This window comes from Lampetra fluviatilis, unplaced genomic scaffold, assembly GCF_964198595.1.
Source record: "Lampetra fluviatilis unplaced genomic scaffold, kcLamFluv1.1 SCAFFOLD_864, whole genome shotgun sequence".
Taxonomy (NCBI): Eukaryota; Metazoa; Chordata; class Hyperoartia; order Petromyzontiformes; family Petromyzontidae; genus Lampetra; species Lampetra fluviatilis.
The window spans coordinates 20,279-42,456 of record NW_027621292.1 but is presented as its reverse complement, the minus strand read 5'-3'; the positions used below and the strand labels follow the sequence as shown (position 1 = coordinate 42,456).

The window sequence follows — 22,178 nt, the reverse complement described above, 5'->3', positions numbered from 1 at the left end:
CTACCCACCCACTACCACCCACCACTACCACCCACCACTACCCCCCACTACTACCCACCACTACCCCCCACCACTACCCACCACTACCACCCACCACTACCCCCCACCACTACCCACCCACTACCACCCACCACTACCCACCACTACCCCCCCACTACCCACCACTACTACCCACCACTACCACCACCACTACCCCCCACTACTACCCACCACTACCACCCACCACTACCCCCCACCACTACCCACCACTACCACCCACCACTACCCCCCCACCACTACCCCCCACCACTACCACCACTACTACCCACCACTACCACCCACCACTACCACCCCACCACTACCACCCACCACTACCCCCCACTACCCCCACTACCACCACCACTACCCCCCACTACCCCCCACTACCCCCCACTACCCCCCACTACCACCCACTACCCCCCACTACCACCCACTACCCACCCACTACCCACCCACTACCCCCCCACTACCCACCCACACTACCCCCCACTACCCCCCACAACCCCCCACTACCCACCCACTACCCCCCACTACCCACCCACTACCACCCACACCACCCACTACCCCCCACTACCACCCACTACCCCCCACTACCACCCCACTACCCCCCCACTACCCACCCACTACCCCCCACTACCCCCCACTACCCCCCCACTACCCCCCACTACCCACCCACTACCCCCCACTACCCACCCACCACCACCCCCCACCACCCCACCACCCCCCCACTACCACCCACTACCACCCACTACCCCCCACCACCCCCCACCACCACCCCCTACCACCCACCACCACCCACCACCACCCACCACCCCCCACTACCACCCACTACCACCCACTACCCCCCCACCACCCCCCACCACCACCCACCACCACCCACCACCCCCCACTACCACCCACTACCCCCCCACTACCCACCCACTACACCCCCCACTACCCACCCACCACCACCCACCACCACCCACCACCCCCCCACTACCACCCACTACCACCCACTACCCCCCACCACCCCCCCCACCACCACCCCCTACCACCCACCACCACCCCACCACCACCCACCACCACCCACCACCCCCCACTACCACCCACTACCCCCCACTACCCACCCACTACCACCCCCACTACCACCCACTACCCCCCACTACCACCCACTACCCCCCACCACTACCACCCACCACTACCCCCCACTACCCCCCACTACCCACCCACTACCCACCCACTACCCCCCACTACCACCCACTACCCCCCACCACTACCACCCACCACTACCACCCCACCACCCCCCACCACTACCCCCCACCACCACCCCCCACCACCACCCCCCACCACCACCCCCACCACCCCCCCACTACCACCCCCCACTACCACCCACTACCCCCCACCACCCCCCACCACCACCCCCCTACCACCCACCACCACCCACCCACCCCCCACTACCACCCACTACCCCCCCACCACCCCCCCACTACCACCCACTACCCCCCACCACCCCCCACCACCACCCCCTACCACCCACCACCACCCACCACCACCCACCACCCCCCACTACCACCCCACTACCACCCACTACCCCCCACCACCCCCCACCACCACCCCCTACCACCCACCACCACCCACCACCACCCACCACCCCCCACTACCACCCACTACCACCCACTACCCCCCACCACCCCCCACCACCACCCACCACCACCCACCACCCCCCACTACCACCCACTACCCCCCACTACCCACCCACTACCCCCCACTACCCACCCACCACCACCCACCACCACCACCCACCACCCCCCACTACCACCCACTACCACCCACTACCCCCCACCACCCCCCACCACCACCCCCACCACCCACCACCACCCACCACCACCCCACCACCACCCACCACCCCCCACTACCACCCACTACCCCCCACTACCCACCCACTACCACCCACTACCACCCACTACCCCCCACTACCACCCACTACCCCCCACCACTACCACCCACCACTACCCCCCACTACCCCCACCACTACCACCCCCACTACCCCACCCACTACCCCCCACTACCACCCACTACCCCCCCCACCACTACCACCCACCACTACCACCCACCACCCCCCCCACCACTACCCCCCACCACCACCCCCCACCACCACCCCCCACCACCACCCCCCACCACCCCCCACTACCACCCCCCCACTACCACCCACTACCCCCCCACCACCCCCCCCACCACCACCCCCCTACCACCCACCACCACCCACCACCACCCCCCCACTACCACCCACTACCCCCCACCACCCCCCCACTACCACCCACTACCCCCCACCACCCCCCACCACCACCCCCTACCACCCACCACCACCCACCACCACCCACCACCCCCCACTACCACCCACTACCACCCACTACCCCCCACCACCCCCCACCACCACCCCCCTACCACCCACCACCCACCACACCCACCACCACCCACCACCCCCCCACTACCACCCACTACCACCCACTACCCCCCCACCACCCCCCCACCACCACCCACCACCACCCCACCACCCCCCACTACCACCCACTACCCCCCACTACCACCACCACTACCGCCCACTACCCATAACCCCCTATGACACGCCCCCCTAAGACCCCGCCCCTTATGACCCCCCCTACGACCCCGCCCCTATGACACGCCCCCTATGACGTCACCTATGACACATCACCTGTGACACGCCCCCCTGTGACGTCTTCACCTGTGACACGCCCCCTGTGACGTCATCACCTGTGACACGCCCCCTGTGACGTCACCAGGGTGGACGAGGTCAACTGGACCAAGTGGAACCAGAACTTGGGCATCGTGACGGAAGATCCCGGAAGTCGCTTCGACTCCACGGGGGAGGGGCTACCCGGCGTGGAGTCCCCCAAGAGAGGTGGGGGGGGAGGTGGGGGGTGGTGGGGGGGTGGGGGGGGTGTAGGGGGGGGGGTGGGGGGTGGGGGGCATAACTTCTCACCCACTCTCACTACTCAGTGTTCACCATCTGTGCCCCTCCCCCCCTCACTATGCCCCTCCCCCCCACTATGCCCCTCCCCCCCCACTATGCCCGTCCCCCCCACTATGCCCCTCCCCCCCTCACTATGCCCCTCCCCCCCACTATGCCCCTCCCCCCCACTATGCCCCCTCCCCCCCACTATGCCCCTCCCCCGCTGTGCCCCTCCCCCCGCTGTGCCCCTCCCCCCCACTATGCCCTTCCCCCGCTGTGCCCCTCCCCCTCACTGTGCCCCTCACTGTGCCCCTCCCCCCCGCTGTGCCCCTCCCCCTCGCTGTGCCCCTCCCCCCCGCTGTGCCCCTCCCCCTCACTGTGCCCCTCCCCCCCGCTGTGCCCCTCCCCCTCACTGTGCCCCTCCCCCCGCTATGCCCCTCCCTTCCCTCACTGTGCCCCTCCCCCTCACTATGCCCCTCCCCCTCACTGTGCCCCTCCCCCTCACTATGCCCCTCCCCCGCTATGCCCCTCCCCCCCCCCCACTGTGCCCCTCCCTCACTATGCCCCTCCCCCTCACTGTGCCCCTCCCCCTCACTATGCCCCTCCCCCCACTATGCCCCTCCCCCTCACTGTGCCCCTCCCCCCGCTGTGCCCCTCCCCCCCGCTGTGCCCCTCCCCCTCACTATGCCCCTCCCCCTCACTATGCCCCTCCCCCCACTATGCCCCTCCCCCCACTGTGCCCCCCCTCCCCAGACTGGTCGTCCGTGATGCCGCGTGTGCTGGAGATGCAGAAGCTGGGAGGAGGTGGGGGGGGTCGTGGTGGACGGTGGGGGGGGTGGTGGGGGGGGTCACCGAGGGGGGGTGGGGGGGGCGAGGGGCGGGGTGACGAGGGGGGCCCGTGACGACTCCACGCGGAGCCTCATACATCGCTGGGGGGCGGACGCGGATACCCACGTGTGAAGATACACACTCACTCACATACACACTTACACATACTCATACACACAACACATACACACTCACACACTTACACACACACTCACACACACACACTCACAGACACACACTCACACACACACAGACACACTTACACACTCACAGACACACACTCACACACACACAGACACACACACACACAGACACACACACATACACTCACTCACATACACACAGACACACACTCACATACACTCACACACATACACACACTCATACACAGACACACACTCACATACACTCACACTTACACACACACTCACACACTCATACACACTTACACACACACACATACACACACACAGACACACACACTTACACACACACACTCACACACACACTCACTCACACACTCACTCACACACTTACACACACACACATACACACACTCACTCACATACACACTCACACACACAGACACACACTCACAGACACACACTCACTCACATACACTCATACACACATACACAGACACACACTCACACTCATACACACTTACACACACACACAGACACACACACACTCATACACACTTACACACACACTCACACACACTCACACAGACACACACACATACATACACAGACTCACACACAGACACACACTCACACACAGACACACACAGACACACACAGACACACACAGACACACACAGACACACTCACACACACACATACACACACTCATACACAGACTCACACACACAGACACACACACACAGACACACACACACAGACAAACACAGACACACACAGACACACACACATACTCACACACACACACAGACAGACACACACAGACACACACACAGACACACACAGACACACACATACAGACACACACACACTACTAGCAACACTTGCCCCTACAGCCCTGCTGGAGGCTACCCGGGGGAGCTTTGTCTTTGTGTGTATTTTCGGTGGTGCTAGTCACCCACTAGCAGCACTTGCCCCTGCAGCCCTGCTAGAGGCTACCCGGGGGAGCTTTGTCTTTGCGTGTATTTTCGGTGGTGCTAGTCACCCACTAGCAGCACTTGCCCCTACAGCCCTGCTAGAGGCTACCCGGGGGAGCTTTGTCTTTGCGTGTATTTTCGGTGGTGCTAGTCACCCACTAGCAGCACTTGCCCCTGCAGCCCTGCTAGAGGCTACCCGGGGGAGCTTTGTCTGCTGCGCGTTATTGATGCAAGTTCGCGTTGAGAATTCAATAAAATCGTTTTTACCCTCCAGCACTTCCTGCTGCTCGTTCTGTGTCTCTCATCCCCTCCTTGCTGTGACCCCCCCCACCCCACCCCACACACAAGCAGTCAAAATGCAAAATATAGTGGTAAGTTTGTACCCTTTCAACTGGTACAGCAGCTGACACCTTCATACAAGGCATCGTGTTTGCAATAAGCACAACACAAGCAGTCAAAATGCAAACAAAAAGAAGCAACTCTGATGATGATGATAATGATATGCACTGTCCTTGAAGTTGATTGGTCCACACCCGAGACAGCTTTGCTTAGAGCCTAGTCTCACATGGTCCTTGAAGTTGATTGGCCCACACCCGAGACAGCTTTCCTTAGAGCCTAGTCTCACATGGTCCTTGAAGTTGATTGGCCCACACCCGAGACAGCTTTGCTTAGAGCCTAGTCTCACATGGTCCTTGAAGTTGATTGGCCCACACCCGAGACAGCTTTCCTTAGAGCCTAGTCTCACATGGTCCTTGAAGTTGATTGGCCCACACCCGAGACAGCTTTGCTTAGAGCCCAGCCTCACATGGTCCTTGAGGTTGATTGGTCCACACCCGAGACAGCTTTGCTTAGAGCCCAGCCTCACATGGTCCTTGAGGTTGATTGGTCCACACCCGAGACAGCTTTGCTTAGAGCCTAGTCTCACATGGTCCTTGAGGTTGATTGGTCCACACCCGAGACAGCTTTCCTTAGAGCCTAGTCTCACATGGTCCTTGAGGTTGATTGGTCCACACCCGAGACAGCTTTCCTTAGAGCCTAGTCTCACATGGTCCTTGAAGTTGGTTGGTCCACACCCGAGACAGCTTTGCTTAGAGCCTAGTCTCACATGGTCCTTGAGGTTGATTGGTCCACACCCGAGACAGCTTTCCTTAGAGCCTAGTCTCACATGGTCCTTGAAGTTGGTTGGTCCCACACCCGAGACAGCTTTCCTTAGAGCCTAGTCTCACATGGTCCTTGAAGTTGATTGGCCCACACCCGAGACAGCTTTGCTTAGAGCCTAGTCTCACATGGTCCTTGAAGTAGATTGGCCCACACCCGAGACAGCTTTCCTTAGAGCCTAGTCTCACATGGTCCTTGAAGTTGATTGGTCCACACCCGAGACAGCTTTGCTTAGAGCCCAGCCTCACATGGTCCTTGAGGTTGATTGGTCCACACCCGAGACAGCTTTCCTTAGAGCCTAGTCTCACATGGTCCTTGAGGTTGATTGGTCCACACCCGAGACAGCTTTCCTTAGAGCCTAGTCTCACATGGTGTTGGACCAGATGACGCCAAAAGGCGCACAACTCAAAGACAGCGCACCATCAGAGTATGAGAGCTCTGGGTGAAGCATTTACACTATGAGACATCTCCTTTACCAGTGGCACAATATAGTAGTAGGCTTTTACCCTTTCAACTGGTACAACAACTGACACCTTTATACAAGGCATCGTGTTTGCAATAACCACAACACAAGCAGTCAAAATGCAAAATATAGTGGTAAGTTTGTACCCTTTCAACTGGTACAACAGCTGACACCTTCATACAAGGCATCGCGTTTGCAATAAGCACAACACAAGCAGTCACAATGCAAAATATAGTGGTAAGTTTGTACCCTTTCAACTGGTACAAAAGCTGACGCCTTCATACAAGGCATCGTGTTTGCAATAACCACGACACAAGCAGTCACAATGCAAACAAAAAGAAGCAACTCTGATGATGATGTGTGGACCAATGAACTTCAAGGACAGTGCATATTATTATCATCATCAGAGTTGTTACTTTTTCGATTCAAAGCTTCTTTCATGACTCAAGAGATTCATCTTCTTGGTTCATTCGGTAAAATCACGTAGGATGGAAATAATAAAATAATAAAAAATAAAACGTAATAAAATAATTCAGTCTTTCCGACAAGACCTGTTCTTCACCTGAGGACGGCTGCTTGCGTTGTGGCCGAAACGTCGTGAGAATTGTATTTTATTATGTTTTATTTTTATTATTTTATTACTTCCCTTCTATATGATGACTTTACCGAAAGAACCAAGAAGATGAATCCCTGCAGTCACGAAAGCTTTAAATCGAAAAACAATATTATTTTATTATTTAATACGATTATATAATTTTTATTATTATATTATTTTATTGTATTATTATATTATTTTATTATGTTTTATTTTTATTATTTTATTATTTCCCTTCGACGTAATGACTTTACCGAAAGAACCAAGAATAAGAAACCCCACACTTTATTGCAAATGAGACCGTTCGAGACGGCTACACAACAACAACACCAAAACAACACAACAACACAACAACAAAACAACAACACAACACAACAACAACACGTTCTTTGGTTCAAGTAGAATTCAGACAATTTTGTCACGGACCGGGGGGGAGGGGGGGTCATCATTGGGTCTTTCTCTTTTCAAAGAAGCTCTCCGGCTAAGTTTGTTTTATTTACGCTTGCGACCGTGCAAATCTTTCGGTCGTTTTCTAACCCACTTCCCGTGATCCAATCGAGCTGACATTTTGCACACAGACTCGTTGTGCGTGACAATTGATTTTCGTGAAAAAATGTTTTTAAAAAAATTTCCACTTTTTAGGATTTTTTTTTTTCATATTTAATTTAAAATACCAATGTGATAAAAATGAAACTCTTACTCAAGAAAAACAGAAATGAATAATAAAATAAAACCGATGCCACGCATGTAAAGGATTTATAGTGAAAAACTTTGTTTTTAAATCCTTTATATTAAGTTCGCTTGCTTGCTTGCGCTTAGGACCGTGCAAATCTTTCGGTCGTTTTCTAACCCACTTCCCGTGATCCAATCGAGCTGACATTTTGCACACAGACTCGCTGTGCGTGACAATGCATTGTCGTGAAAAAAAATTCCCAAAATTTTCCACTTTTTAGGGGAAAAAAAAATCATATTTAATAACCAATTGCTTAATGGTGGCAGGCAATCATCTGACCCATAGGTGGCAGCCATCTCAAGCCAGAGGACGAGAGGACTCTAGCCGCCACGCATATAAAGGATTTAGAGTGAGAAAAATTTTGTTTTTACGGGTTAATTTTTAAATCCTTTATATTAAGTTCAATTGCTTGCTTGCTTGCGCGCTTGCGACCGTGCAAATCTTTCGGTCGTGTTTCAACCCACTTCCCGTGATCCAATCGAGCTGACATTTTGCACACAGACTCGTTGTGCGTGACAATTGATTTTCGTGAAAATTTTTTCCCATAACTTTACACTTTTTAGGAATTTTATTTTTAATATTTAATAACCAATTGCTTAATGGTGGCAGGCAATCATCTGACCCATAGGTGGCAGCCATCTCAAGCCAGAGGACGAGAGGACTCTGGCCGCCACGCATATAAAGGATTTAGAGTGAAACACTTTGTTTTTACGGGTTAATTTTTTTTTCATTTTACTTTTACCATCATCATCATCATTCTTATTTATAGATCTACGTGACTTTACCCCCTCCGCTCCACCTCCTCCACCTGCTCCACCTACTCATGCTCCACCTTCTTTCTCTTCCCCACCACCTCCTCCTCCACCTCCTCGTGCTCATCCACCACCTTATTCCTCTTCCCCACCACCTCCACCTTCCTCTCCTCCACCACCTCCACCACCACCTCCACCTTCCTCTCCACCACCACCACCTCCTCCACCTCCCCCTTCCTATCATCCACCACCACCACCTCCCCCTGCTTCTCCACCTCCACCTTCCTATTATCCACCACCTCCCCGTTCCTCTCCTCCACCACCACCTCCCCCCGCTCCTCCACCTTCCTCTCCACCACCACCACCTCCTCCTCCCCCACCACCTCCTCCACCTCCCCCTCCTCCACCACCTCCCCCCGCTCCTTCTCCCGCTCCCCCACCACCTCCTCCACCTCCATCCGCTCCACCACCACCTCACCCACCTCCCCCCGCTCCCCCCCCACCTCCCCCTTCCTCTCCTCCCCCCCCACCTCCCCCACCACCACCACCTCCACCTTTCTCTCCCCTACCTCCCCCACCTCCCCCACCTCCCCCACCTCCACCTTTCTCTCCCCTACCTCCCCCACCTCCCCCACCACCACCACCTCCACCTTTCTCTCCCCCACCTCCCCCACCACCCCCCCTCCCCCCCCCAGCTCCCCCGCCGCGTACTCCGTGTGCTTCCTGGCGGAGCCGCGTACCCTCCCCGCCGGGTACTTGAGCCGGTTGAGGCCTAGCTTGTGCAGGGCGGCGCGCGGCAAGTCGACGTGGCAGGCCGCCGACAACTCCAGCAGGTAGATCAGCACGTCCGCCAGCTCCTGGCCCAGCTGAGCGCGCTCCCCCTCGCTCCAGCCGGGCAGGCCCACACACGGCTCCTGGGGGACACAGCGCCACTGGCTGTGGGGAGAGGAGGTAGGGAGGTAGGGGAGAGAGGGGAGAGAGAGGAGAGTGAGGAGGGAGAGGGGTGTGAAGGGAGAAGTAGACCATCACGTGGTCCAGCTCCTGGCCCAGCTGAGCGCGCTCCCCCCTCGCTCCAGCCGGGCAGGCCCACACACGGCTCCTGGGGGACACAGCGCCACTGGCTGTGGGCGGGAGGGAGGGGAGAGAGGGGGGGGAGTGAGTGGTAGGGTAGAGGTAGGGGAGTGAGGGGAGAGAGAGAAAGGGGAGAGAGGGGAGTGTGGGGGGGGAGAGAGAGGGAGAGGTAGGGGAGAGAGGGGAGAGGTAGGGGAGTGAAAAAAGAGAGTGAGGGGAGAGAGGTAGGGGAGTGAGGGGAGTGAGGGGAGAGAGGGAGGGGAGTGGAGTGGGGGGAGTGAGGGGAGTGAGGGGAGAGAGGGAGGGGAGTGGAGTGGGGGAGTGGAGTGGGGGGAGTTAGGGGAGTGAGGGGAGAGAGGAGAGAGAGCGGGGAGTGAGGGGGGTAGAGAGGGGAGAGGTAGGGGAGTGAGGGGAGAGGTAGGGGAGTGAGAGGGGAGTGAGGGGAGAGGTAGGGGAGTGAGGGGGGAGTGAGGGGAGTGAGGGAGGGGAGTGAGGGGGGAGAGGTAGGGGAGTGAGGGGGGAGTGAGGGGAGAGGTAGGGGAGTGAGGGGAGAGGTAGGGGAGTGAGGGGGGAGAGGTAGGGGAGTGAGGGGGGAGGTAGGGGAGTGAGGGGAGAGGTAGGGGAGTGAGGGGAGAGGTAGGGGAGTGAGGGGAGAGGTAGGGGAGTGAGGGGAGAGGTAGGGGAGTGAGGGGAGAGGTAGGGGAGTGAGGGGAGAGGTAGGGGAGTGAGAGGGGAGTGAGGGGAGAGGTAGGGGAGTGAGGGGGGAGTGAGGGGAGTGAGGGAGGGGAGTGAGGGGGGAGTGAGGAGAGAGGTAGGGGAGTGAGGGGGGAGAGGTAGGGGAGTGAGGGGAGAGGTAGGGGAGTGAGAGGGGAGTGAGGGGGGAGGTAGGGGAGTGAGGGGGGAGTGAGGGGAGAGGTAGGGGAGTGAGGGGGGAGTGAGGGGAGAGGTAGGGGAGTGAGGGGAGAGGTAGGGGAGTGAGAGGGGAGTGAGGGGAGAGGTAGGGGAGTGAGGGGGGAGTGAGGGGAGTGAGGGAGGGGAGTGAGGGGGGGAGTGAGGGGAGAGGTAGGGGAGTGAGGGGGGAGAGGTAGGGGAGTGAGGGGAGAGGTAGGGGAGTGAGAGGGGAGTGAGGGGGGAGGTAGGGGAGTGAGGGGAGAGGTAGGGGAGTGAGAGGGGAGTGAGAGGGGAGTGAGGGGGGAGGTAGGGGAGTGAGGGGGGAGTGAGGGGAGAGGTAGGGGAGTGAGGGGGGAGTGAGGGGGGAGGTAGGGGAGTGAGGGGAGAGGTAGGGGAGTGAGGGGGGAGTGAGGGGAGTGAGAGGGGAGTGAGGGGAGAGGTAGGGGAGTGAGGGGGGAGTGAGGGGAGAGGTAGGGGAGTGAGGGGGGAGTGAGGGGAGAGGTAGGGGAGTGAGGGGAGAGGTAGGGGAGTGAGAGGGGAGTGAGGGGAGTGAGGGGGGGAGTGAGGGGAGTGAGGGAGGGGAGTGAGGGGAGTGAGAGGGGAGTGAGAGGGTAGTGAGGGGAGAGGTAGGGGGGTGAGGGGGGAGTGAGGGGAGAGGTAGGGGAGTGAGGGGGGAGTGAGGGGAGAGGTAGGGGAGTGAGAGGGGAGTGAGGGGAGAGGTAGGGGAGTGAGAGGGGAGTGAGGGGGGAGGTAGGGGGGTGAGGGGGGAGTGAGGGGAGAGGTAGGGGAGTGAGAGGGTAGTGAGGGGAGAGGTAGGGGGGTGAGGGGGGAGTGAGGGGAGAGGTAGGGGAGTGAGAGGGGAGTGAGAGGGGAGTGAGGGGGGAGGTAGGGGAGTGAGGGGGGAGTGAGGGGAGTGAGGGGGGAGTGAGGGGGGAGGTAGGGGAGTGAGGGGAGAGGTAGGGGAGTGAGGGGGGAGTGAGGGGAGTGAGAGGGGAGTGAGGGGAGAGGTAGGGGAGTGAGGGGGGAGTGAGGGGAGAGGTAGGGGAGTGAGGGGGGAGTGAGGGGAGAGGTAGGGGAGTGAGGGGGGAGTGAGAGGGGAGTGAGGGGAGTGAGGGGGGAGTGAGGGGAGTGAGGGAGGGGAGTGAGGGGAGTGAGAGGGGAGTGAGAGGGTAGTGAGGGGAGAGGTAGGGGGGTGAGGGGGGAGTGAGGGGAGTGAGGGGGGAGTGAGGGGAGGTGAGGGGGGAGTGAGGGGAGTGAGGGAGGGGAGTGAGGGGAGTGAGGGGGGAGTGAGGGGAGAGGTAGGGGAGTGAGGGGAGTGAGCGGGGAGTGAGGGGGGAGTGAGGGGGGAGGTAGGGGAGTGAGGGGAGAGGTAGGGGAGTGAGAGGGGAGTGAGGGGAGAGGTAGGGGAGTGAGGGGAGAGGTAGGGGAGTGAGAGGGGAGTGAGGGGAGAGGTAGGGGAGTGAGGGGGGAGTGAGGGGAGAGGTAGGGGAGTGAGGGGAGAGGTAGGGGAGTGAGGGGAGAGGTAGGGGAGTGAGAGGGGAGTGAGGGGGGAGAGGTAGGGGAGTGAGAGGGGAGTGAGGGGAGAGGTAGGGGAGGTGAGGGGAGAGGTAGGGGAGTGAGGGGGGAGTGAGGGGAGTGAGAGGGGAGTGAGGGGAGAGGTAGGGGAGTGAGGGGAGAGGTAGGGGGGTGAGGGGAGAGGTAGGGGAGTGAGGGAGAGGTAGGGGAGTGAGGAAGGAGTGAAGGGAGAGGTAGGGGAGTGAGAGGGGAGTGAGGGGAGAGGTAGGGGAGTGAGAGGGGAGTGAGGGGAGAGGTAGGGGAGTGAGAGGGGAGTGAGGGGGGAGGTAGGGGAGTGAGGGGGGAGTGAGGGGAGAGGTAGGGGAGTGAGAGGGGAGTGAGGGGAGAGGTAGGGGAGTGAGAGGGGAGTGAGGGGGAGAGGTAGGGGAGTGAGGGGGGAGTGAGGGGAGAGGTAGGGGAGAGGTAGGGGGAGTGAGGGGAGAGGTAGGGGAGTGAGAGGGGAGTGAGGGGGGAGGTAGGGGAGTGAGGGGGGAGTGAGGGGAGAGGTAGGGGAGTGTATAGGTATGGTAGGGTAGAGGGAGTGAGGGGAGAGGTGGGGAGTGAGGAGGGAGTGAGGGGAGAGGTAGGGGAGTGAGGGGGGAGTGAGGGGAGAGGTAGGGGAGAGGTAGGGGAGTGAGGGGAGAGGTAGGGGAGTGAGAGGGGAGTGAGGGGAGAGGTAGGGGAGAGGTAGGGGAGTGAGGGGAGAGGTAGGGGAGTGAGGGGGGAGAGGTAGGGGAGTGAGAGGGGAGTGAGGGGAGAGGTAGGGGAGTGAGGGGGGAGTGAGGGGGGAGTGAGGGGAGAGGTAGGGGAGTAAGGGGAGAGGTAGGGGAGTGAGGGGGAGTGAGGGGAGAGGTAGGGGAGAGGTAGGGGAGTGAGGGGAGAGGTAGGGGAGTGAGAGGGGAGTGAGGGGAGAGGTAGGGGAGTGAGGGGGGAGTGAGGGGAGAGGTAGGGGAGAGGTAGGGGAGTGAGGGGGGAGAGGTAGGGGAGTGAGAGGGGAGTGAGGGGGGAGTGAAGGGAGTGAGGGGGGAGGGTAGGGGAGTGAGAGGGGAGTGAGGGGAGAGGTAGGGGAGTGAGAGGGGAGTGAGGGGAGAGGTAGGGAGTGAGGGGGGAGTGAGGGGAGAGGTAGGGGAGTGAGGGGAGAGGTAGGGGAGTGAGGGGGAGTGAGTGAGGGGAGAGGTAGGGGAGTGAGAGGGGAGTGAGGGGAGAGGTAGGGGAGTGAGGGGGGAGTGAGGGGAGAGGTAGGGGAGTGAGGGGAGAGGTAGGGGAGTGAGGGGGAGTGAGGGGAGAGGTAGGGGAGTGAGGGGGGAGAGGTAGGGGAGTGAGAGGGGAGTGAGGGGAGTGAGAGGGGAGTGAGGGGAGAGGGTAGGGGAGTGAGGGGAGAGGTAGGGGAGTGAGGGGAGAGGTAGGGGAGTGGTGGGGGGGAGAGAGAGGGAGAGGTAGGGGAGTGAGAGGGGAGTGAGGGGAGAGGTAGGGGAGTGAGGGGAGAGGTAGGGGAGTGGTGGGGGGGGAGAGAGAGGGGAGAGGTAGGGGAGTGAGAGGGGAGTGAGGGGAGAGGTAGGGGAGTGAGGGGAGAGGTAGGGGAGTGAGGGGGGAGTGAGGGGAGAGGTAGGGGAGTGAGGGGAGAGGTAAGGGAGTGGTGGGGGGGAGAGAGAGGGAGAGGTAGGGGAGTGAGAGGGGAGTGAGGGGAGAGGTAGGGGAGTGAGGGGAGAGGTAGGGGTAGTGAGGGGGGAGTGAGGGGGGAGAGGTAGGGGAGTGAGAGGGGAGTGAGGGGAGAGGTAGGGGAGTGAGGGGAGAGGTAGGGGGGTGAGGGGAGAGGTAGGGGAGTGAGGGGAGAGGTAGGGGGGTGAGGGGGGAAGTGAGGGGGGAGGTAGGGGAGTGAGGGGGGAGAGGTAGGGGAGTGAGGGGAGAGGTAGGGGGGTGAGGGGGGGAGTGAGGGGGGAGGTGAGGGGAGTGAGGGGGGAGAGGTAGGGGAGTGAGGGGGGAGTGAGGGGGGAGGTAGGGGGGTGAGGGGAGAGGTAGGGGGAGTGAGGGGGGGAGTGAGGGGAGAGGTAGGGGAGTGAGGGGGGAGTGAGGGGAGAGGTAGGGGGGTGAGGGGAGAGGTAGGGGAGTGAGAGGGGAGTGAGGGGAGAGGTTAGGGGGGTGAGGGGAGAGGTAGGGGAGTGAGGGGGGAGTGAGGGGAGAGGTAGGGGGGGTGAGAGGGGAGTGAGGGGAGAGGTAGGGGAGTGAGGGGGGAGTGAGGGGAGAGGTAGGGGGGTGAGAGGGGGAGTGAGCGGAGAGGTAGGGGAGTGAGGGGAGAGGTAGTGAGGGGGAGTGAGGGGAGAGGTAGGGGGGTGAGAGGGGAGTGAGGGGAGAGGTAGGGGAGTGAGGGGGGGAGTGAGGGGAGTGAGGGGGGAGTGAGGGGAGAGGTAGGGGAGTGAGGGGGGAGTGAGGGGAGAGGTAGGGGAGTGAGAGGGGAGTGAAGGGGGAGAGGTAGGGGAGTGAGGGGGGAGTGAGGGGAGAGGTAGGGGGGTGAGAGGGGAGTGAGGGGAGGTAGGGAGGAGGGAGAGGTAGGGGAGTGAGGGGGAGTGAGGGGAGAGGTAGGGGGTGAGAGGGGAGTGAGGGGAGAGGTAGGGGAGTGAGGGGGGAGTGAGGGAGAGGTAGGGGGGTGAGAGGGGAGTGAGGGGAGAGGTAGGGGAGTGAGGGGAGAGGTAGGGGAGTGAGGGGGGAGTGAGGGGAGAGGTAGGGGGTGAGAGGGGAGTGAGGGGAGAGGTAGGGGAGTGAGGGGGAGTGAGGGGAGTGAGGGGGGAGTGAGGGGAGAGGTAGGGGGAGTGAGGGGGGAGGAGGGAGTGAGGGGGAGTGAGGGGAGTGAGGGGGAGTGAGGGAGAGGTAGGGGAGTGAGGGGGAGTGAGGGGAGTGAGGGGAGGGGAGTGAGGGGAGAGGTAGGGGAGTGAGGGGAGTGAGGGGAGAGGTAGGGGAGTGAGAGGGGGAGTGAGGGGAGAGGTAGGGGAGTGAGGAGAGAGGTAGGGGAGTGAGGGGGGAGTGAGGGGGGAGAGGTAGGGGAGTGAGGAGAGAGGTAGGGGAGTGAGGGGGAGTGAGGGGGAGAGGTAGGGGAGTGAGGAGAGAGGTAGGGAGTGAGGGGGAGTGAGGGGGGAGAGGTAGGGGAGTGAGGAGAGAGGTAGGGGAGTGAGGGGGGGGAGTGAGGAGAGAGGTAGGGGAGTGAGGGGGGAGTGAGGGGGGAGAGGTAGGGGAGTGAGGAGAGAGGCAGGGGAGTGAGGGGGGAGTGAGGGGGGAGAGGTAGGGGAGTGAGGAGAGAGGTAGGGGAGTGAGGGGAGTGAGGGGGGAGAGGTAGGGGAGTGAGGAGAGAGGCAGGGGAGTGAGGGGGGAGTGAGGGGGGAGATGTAGGGGAGTGAGGAGAGAGGCAGGGGAGTGAGGGGGGAGTGAGGGGGGAGAGGTAGGGGAGTGAGGAGAGAGGCAGGGGAGTGAGGGGGGAGTGAGGGGGGAGAGGTAGGGGAGTGAGGGGGAGAGGTAGGGGAGTGAGGGGGGAGTGAGGGGGGAGAGGTAGGGGAGTGAGGGGAGAGGTAGGGGAGTGAGGGGGGAGTGAGGGGGGAGAGGTAGGGGAGTGAGGGGGGAGGTAGGGGAGTGAGGGGAGAGTGAGGGGAGTGAGGAGAGAGGTAGGGGAGTGAGGGGGAGGTAGGGGAGTGAGGGGAGAGTGAGGGGAGTGAGGAGAGAGGTAGGGGAGTGAGGGGGGAGGTAGGGGAGTGAGGGGAGAGTGAGGGGAGTGAGGAGAGAGGTAGGGGAGTGAGGGGGGAGTGAGGGGGGAGAGGTAGGGGAGTGAGGAGAGAGGTAGGGGAGTGAGGGGGGAGGTAGGGGAGTGAGGGGAGAGTGAGGGGAGTGAGGAGAGAGGTAGGGGAGTGAGGGGGGGAGTGAGGGGGGAGAGGTAGGGGAGTGAGGAGAGAGGTAGGGGAGTGAGGGGGGAGGTAGGGGAGTGAGGGGAGAGTGAGGGGAAGTGAGGAGAGAGGTAGGGGAGTGAGGGGGGAGTGAGGGGGAGAGGTAGGGGAGTGAGGAGAGAGGCAGGGGAGTGAGGGGGGAGTGAGGGGGGAGAGGTAGGGGAGTGAGGAGAGAGGCAGGGGAGTGAGGGGGGAGTGAGGGGGGAGAGGTAGGGGAGTGAGGGGAGAGGTAGGGGAGTGAGGGGGGAGTGAGGGGGGAGAGGTAGGGGAGTGAGGGGGAGAGGTAGGGGAGTGAGGGGGGAGTGAGGGGGGAGAGGTAGGGGAGTGAGGGGGGAGGTAGGGGAGTGAGGGGAGAGTGAGGGGAGTGAGGAGAGAGGTAGGGGAGTGAGGGGGGAGGTAGGGGAGTGAGGGGAGAGTGAGGGGAGTGAGGAGAGAGGTAGGGGAGTGAGGGGGGAGTGAGGGGGGAGAGGTAGGGGAGTGAGGAGAGAGGTAGGGGGGTGAGGGGGGAGTGAGGGGGGAGAGGTAGGGGAGTGAGGAGAGAGGTAGGGGAGGTGAGGGGGGAGTGAGGGGGGAGAGTGAGGGGAGTGAGGAGAGAGGTAGGGGAGTGAGGGGGGAGTGAGGGGGGAGAGGTAGGGGAGTGAGGAGAGAGGTAGGGGGGTGAGGGGAGTGAGGGGTAAATGGGGACTGAGTGAGTGTGGGGGAAGTGAGTGACTGAGTGAGTGAGTGAGTGACTGAGTGAGTGACTGAGTGAGTGAGTGAGTGACTGAGTGAGTGACTGAGTGAGTGAGTGAGTGACTGAGTGAGTGACTGAGTGAGTGAGTGAGTGACTGAGTGAGTGAGTGACTGAGTGAGTGAGTGACTGAGTGAGTGTGAGTGACTGAGTGAGTGAGTGAGTGACTGAGTGACTGAGTGAGTGTGAGTGACTGAGTGAGTGAGTGACTGAGTGAGTGAGTGAGTGACTGAGTGACTGAGTGAGTGTGAGTGACTGAGTGAGTGAGTGTGGTGGGGTGTGGTGAGTGAGTGACTGAGTGAGTGTGGTGTGGTGAGTGAGTGCGGTGTGGTGAGTGACTGAGTGAGTGAGTGACTGAGTGACTGAGTGTGGTGTGGTGAGTGTGGTGGGGTGTGGTGAGTGAGTGAGTGAGTGAGCGAGTGAGTGAGTGTGGTGGGGGTAGCTGAGTGAGTGAGTGAGTGACTGAGTGAGTGTGAGTGAGTGAGTGAGTAAATAAGTGAGTGAGTGAGTGTGGTGAGTGAGGTGTGGTGAGTGAGGTGTGGTGAGTGAGTGACTGAGTGACTGATTGAGTGAGTAAATGAGTGAGTGAGTGACTGAGTGAGTGACTGACTGAGTGACTGAGTGAGTGAGTGAGTGAGCGAGTGACTGAGTGAGTGAGTGACTGAGTGAGTGAGTGACTGAGTGAGTGACTGACTGACTGAGTGACTGAGTGAGTGAGTGAGCGAGTGACTGACTGAGTGAGTAAATGAGTGAGTGAGTGACTGAGTGACTGAGTGACTGACTGACTGACTGACTGAGTGACTGAGTGAGTGAGTGAGTGAGTGAGTGAGTGAGTGAGTGAGCGAGTGACTGACTGAGTGAGTAAATGAGTGAGTGAGTGACTGAGTGAGTGACTGAGTGAGTGACTGAGTGAGTGACTGAGTGAGTGAGTGAGTGACTGAGTGACTGAGTGAGTGTGAGTGACTGAGTGAGTGAGTGAGTGACTGAGTGAGTGTGAGTGACTGAGTGAGTGACTGAGTGAGTGAGTGAGTGACTGAGTGACTGAGTGAGTGTGAGTGACTGAGTGAGTGAGTGTGGTGGGGTGTGGTGAGTGAGTGACTGAGTGAGTGTGGTGTGGTGAGTGTGGTGGGGTGTGGTGAGTGAGTGACTGAGTGAGTGTGGTGTGGTGAGTGAGTGCGGTGTGGTGAGTGACTGAGTGAGTGAGTGACTGAGTGACTGAGTGAGTGTGGTGTGGTGAGTGTGGTGGGGTGTGGTGAGTGAGTGAGCGAGTGAGTGAGTGTGGTGGGGGTAGCTGAGTGAGTGAGTGAGTAAATGAGTGAGTGACTGAGTGAGTGTGAGTGAGTGAGTGAGTGAATAAGTGAGTGAGTGAGTGTGGTGAGTGAGGTGTGGTGAGTGAGTGACTGAGTGACTGATTGAGTGAGTAAATGAGTGAGTGAGTGACTGAGTGAGTGACTGACTGACTGAGTGACTGAGTGAGTGAGTGAGTGAGTGAGTGAGTGAGCGAGTGACTGACTGAGTGAGTGAGTGACTGAGTGAGTGAGTGAGTGACTGAGTGAGTGACTGACTGACTGAGTGACTGAGTGAGTGAGTGAGCGAGTGACTGACTGAGTGAGTAAATGAGTGAGTGAGTGAGTGACTGAGTGACTGAGTGAGTGACTGACTGAGTGAGTAAATGAGTGAGTGACTGACTGACTGAGTGACTGAGTGAGTGAGTGAGTGAGTGACTGACTGAGTGAGTAAATGAGTGAGTGAGTGAGTGACTGAGTGACTGAGTGAGTGACTGACTGAGTGAGTAAATGAGTGAGTGACTGACTGACTGAGTGACTGAGTGAGTGAGTGAGTGACTGACTGAGTGAGTAAATGAGTGAGTGAGTGAGTGAGCGAGTGACTGACTGAGTGAGTGACTGAGTGAGTGACTGAGTGAGTGACTGACTGACTGAGTGACTGAGTGAGTGAGCGAGTGACTGACTGAGTGAGTAAATGAGTGAGTGAGTGAGTGACTGAGTGAGTGACTGAGTGACTGAGTGAGTGAGTGAGTGAGCGAGTGACTGACTGAGTGAGTGACTGAGTGAGTAAGTGAGTGAGTGACTGACTGACTGACTGAGTGACTGACTGACTGACTGACTGAGTGCGGTGTGGTGTGGTGAGTGAGTGAGTGACTGAGTGAGTGAGTGACTGAGTGACTGACTGACTGAGTGACTGAGTGAGTGAGTGACTGACTGACTGAGTGAGTGACTGACTGAGTGAGTGACTGACTGAGTGACTGAGTGAGTGCGGTGTCTGCGCCACTCACAAAAGTTCCGCCAACTCTCCCACTTCCCCGACCAGCGCAAGCAGCAGGCTGCGCGGCTGGTGAGTGGTGGGGTGAGTGGTGGGGTGAGTGGTGGGGTGAGTGAGTGGTGGGGTGAGTGGTGGGGCGAGTGAGTGGTGGGGTGAGTGACTGACTGACTGATTGAGTGAGTGACTGAGTGAGTGAGTGACTGAGTGTGTGAGTGAGTGACTGTGGTGTGGTAACTGAGTGAGTGAGTGTGTGAGTGAGTGACTGAGTGACTGACTGACTGAGTGAGTGACTGACTGACTCAGTGACTGACTGAATGACTGACTGAGTGAGTGACTGACTGATTGAGTGACTGACTGACTGACTGAGTGACTGAGTGAGTGCGGTGTCTGCGCCACTCACAACAGTTCCGCCAACTCTCCCATTTCCCCGACCAGCGCAAGCAGCAGGCTGCGCGGCTGGTGAGTGGTGGGGTGAGTGGTGGGGTGAGTGGTGGGGTGAGTGAGTGGTGGGGTGAGTGGTGGGGCGAGTGAGTGGTGGGGTGAGTGGTGGGGTGAGTGAGTGACTGACTGATTGAGTGAGTGACTGAGTGACTGAGTGAGTGAGTGACTGAGTGTGTGAGTGAGTGAGTGTGGTGTGGTAACTGAGTGAGTGTGTGAGTGAGTGACTGAGTGACTGACTGACTGAGTGACTGACTGACTGAGTGACTGACTGATTGAGTGACTGACTGACTGAGTGACTGAGTGAGTGCGGTGTCTGCGCCACTCACAACAGCTCCGCCAACTCTCCCACTTCCCCGACCAGCGCAAGCAGCAGGCTGCGCGGCTGGTGAGTGGTGGGGTGAGTGGTGGGGTGAGTGGTGGGGTGAGTGAGTGGTGGGGTGAGTGGTGGGGCGAGTGAGTGGTGGGTGAGTGGTGGGGTGAGTGAGTGACTGACTGATTGAGTGACTGAGTGACTGAGTGAGTGACTGAGTGTGTGAGTGAGTGTGGTGTGGTAACCGAGTGAGTGAGTGTGTGAGTGAGTGACTGAGTGACTGACTGACTGAGTGAGTGACTGACTGAGTGACTGAGTGACTGACTGAGTGACTGACTGACTGACTGAGTGACTGAGTGAGTGCGGTGTCTGCGCCACTCACAACAGCTCCGCCAACTCTCCCACTTCCCCGACTAGCGCAAGCAGCAGGCTGCGCGGCTGGTGGAACTTGCGCCAATCTCGCTCCTCCGTGAAGGCTTCTTGCATCTGCCGGCTAGAGCAGTGGGAGAGTGGTGGGGAGAGTGAGTGGTGGGGTGAGTGGTGGGGTGAGTGGTGGGGTGAGTGGTGGGGTGAGTGGTGGGGAGAGTGGTGGGGTGAGTGGTGGGGTGAGTGGTGTGGTGAGTGGTGGGGTGAGTGGGCTGGTGAGTGGTGGGGTGAGTGGTGGGGTGAGTGGTGGGGTGAGTGGTGGGGAGAGTGGTGGGGTGGGTGAGTGGTGGGGAGAGTGGGTGAGTGGTGGGGTGAGTGGTGGGGAGAGTGGTGGGGTGAGTGGGTGGTGGGGTGAGTGAGTGGTGGTGAGTGGTGGGGTGAGTGGTGGGGTGGGTGGTGGGGTGGGTGGGGTGAGTGGTGGGTGAGTGGTGGGGTGGGGTGAGTGGTGGGGTGAGTGGTGGGGAGAGTGGTGGGGTGGGTGGGGAGAGTGGGGTGAGTGGTGGGGTGGGTGGGGTGGTGGGGAGTGGTGGGGTGAGTGGTGGGGTGAGTGGTGGGTGAGTGGTGGGGTGGGTGAGTGGTGGGTGAGTGGTGGGGAGAGTAGTGGGGAGAGTAGTGGGTGAGTGAGTGGTGGGTGAGTGGTGGGGTGAGTGGTGGGGTGAGTGGTGGGGTGGTGGGGTGGTGAGTGATGGGGTGAGGGGTGGGGTGAGGGGTGGGGTGAGTGGAGTGTTTGACGGGACAAAATAGTTGCTCCAAATCTACAGCAGCAGCAGCAGGCATCGTCAGGGGTTGGGATCGAACCCATGAGCTCCTGCAGACCAGACGAGGTCGTCAACATCTCATAGCCACACACAGACAAAGCTCCCCCAGGTAGCCTCTAGCAGGGCTGCAGGGGCAAGTGCTGCTAGTAGCACCACCTATGATGTACACACAGACAAAGCTCCCCCAGGTAGCCTCTAGCAGGGATGTAGGGGCAAGTGCTGCTAGTAGCACCACCTATGATGTACACACAGACAAAGCTCCCCCAGGTAGCCTCTAGCAGGGATGTAGGGGCAAGTGCTGCTAGTAGCACCACTTATGATGTACACACAGACAAAGCTCCCCCAGGTAGCCTCTAGCAGGGCTGCAGGGGCAAGTGCTGCTAGTAGCACCACCTATGATGTACACACAGACAAAGCTCCCCCAGGTAGCCTCTAGCAGGGCTGTAGGGGCAAGTGCTGCGAGTAGCACCCCCTATGATACAGACACAGCTCCCCCAGGTAGCCTCTAGCCACCCCGTAGAGGAGGCCCGAAGCCTACGGCCTTGCCTGAGCGGCCGCCGTGCTCCGGTGCGCCTCAGGCGGGCAACCGCCACCACCACCCCCCCCCCCCACGGTCAACTCACAGCGTCTCCAGGGTGGGTTCGGGGCTGAAGGAGAAAGATCCTTCGCCGTTCGCTTCGGCCTCCATCGAGAAGGTTATACAACAACAACAACAGCCACAATAATTAAGAGTTAAATGTTAAACTCTAAAGCTTTTAGCGATTAAAGTTTTTTTCTCCCCAAACCCCTCAAAATGTTTTTTTCCCGCGAAAAGTGGTGCCGGTAGTGACGTCACGTTCAGGTGGCGGACGTGACGTCGTGTCTCGGTGGCGGTCGTGACGTCACCTCCCAGCGTCATGACGTCGCCCGGTTGTGGTCGTTACGCCATGGCTGACCCTGCTTATCCGTAGTAGAAAATACAAACGCATTTATCAATGTAATCCTATGGGGGCGTGCTAATCCGTAGTAGAAAATACAACCGCATTCTCAATGTAATCCTATGGGTGCCCATGCCTATCCATAGTAGAAAATGCAAACGTATTCTCAATGTAATCCTATGGGGGCCCGTGCTTATCCGTAGTAGTAAATACAAACGCATTCTCAATGTAATCCTATGGGTGCCCATGCCTATCCA

The 22,178-nt window shown here is 59.4% G+C and overlaps 1 protein-coding gene across 1 annotated transcript; it reads right to left on the bottom strand.

The window, feature by feature from the left end:
* Window positions 1–8,682: 8,682 nt before the first annotated feature.
* DCTPP1 (dCTP pyrophosphatase 1) lies at window positions 8,683–21,938 on the bottom strand. Its single transcript, XM_078885391.1, has 4 exons — window positions 21,628–21,938; window positions 20,203–20,313; window positions 9,283–9,553; window positions 8,683–8,784 (listed from the first exon to the last, which is right to left on the bottom strand). The coding sequence occupies exons 1-4, from the start codon at window positions 21,690–21,692 to the stop codon at window positions 8,683–8,685; spliced, it is 549 nt and encodes a 182-aa protein (XP_078741517.1). The 5' UTR covers window positions 21,693–21,938.
* Window positions 21,939–22,178: the final 240 nt, after the last annotated feature.

What these genes read in the sequence shown, in the direction of transcription:
- DCTPP1 (XM_078885391.1), bottom strand. Translation starts at nt 21,692, where the DNA reads ATGGAGGCCGAAGCGAACGGCGAAGGATCTTTCTCCTTCAGCCCCGAA. An exon ending in GAACCCACCCTGGAGACGCT is followed by an intron (nt 20,314 to 21,627) that starts GTGAGTTGACCG and finishes CCACTGCTCTAG; the next exon opens with CCGGCAGATGCAAGAAGCCT. An exon ending in GGAGAGTTGGCGGAGCTGTT is followed by an intron (nt 9,554 to 20,202) that starts GTGAGTGGCGCA and finishes CTCTCCCCACAG; the next exon opens with CCAGTGGCGCTGTGTCCCCC.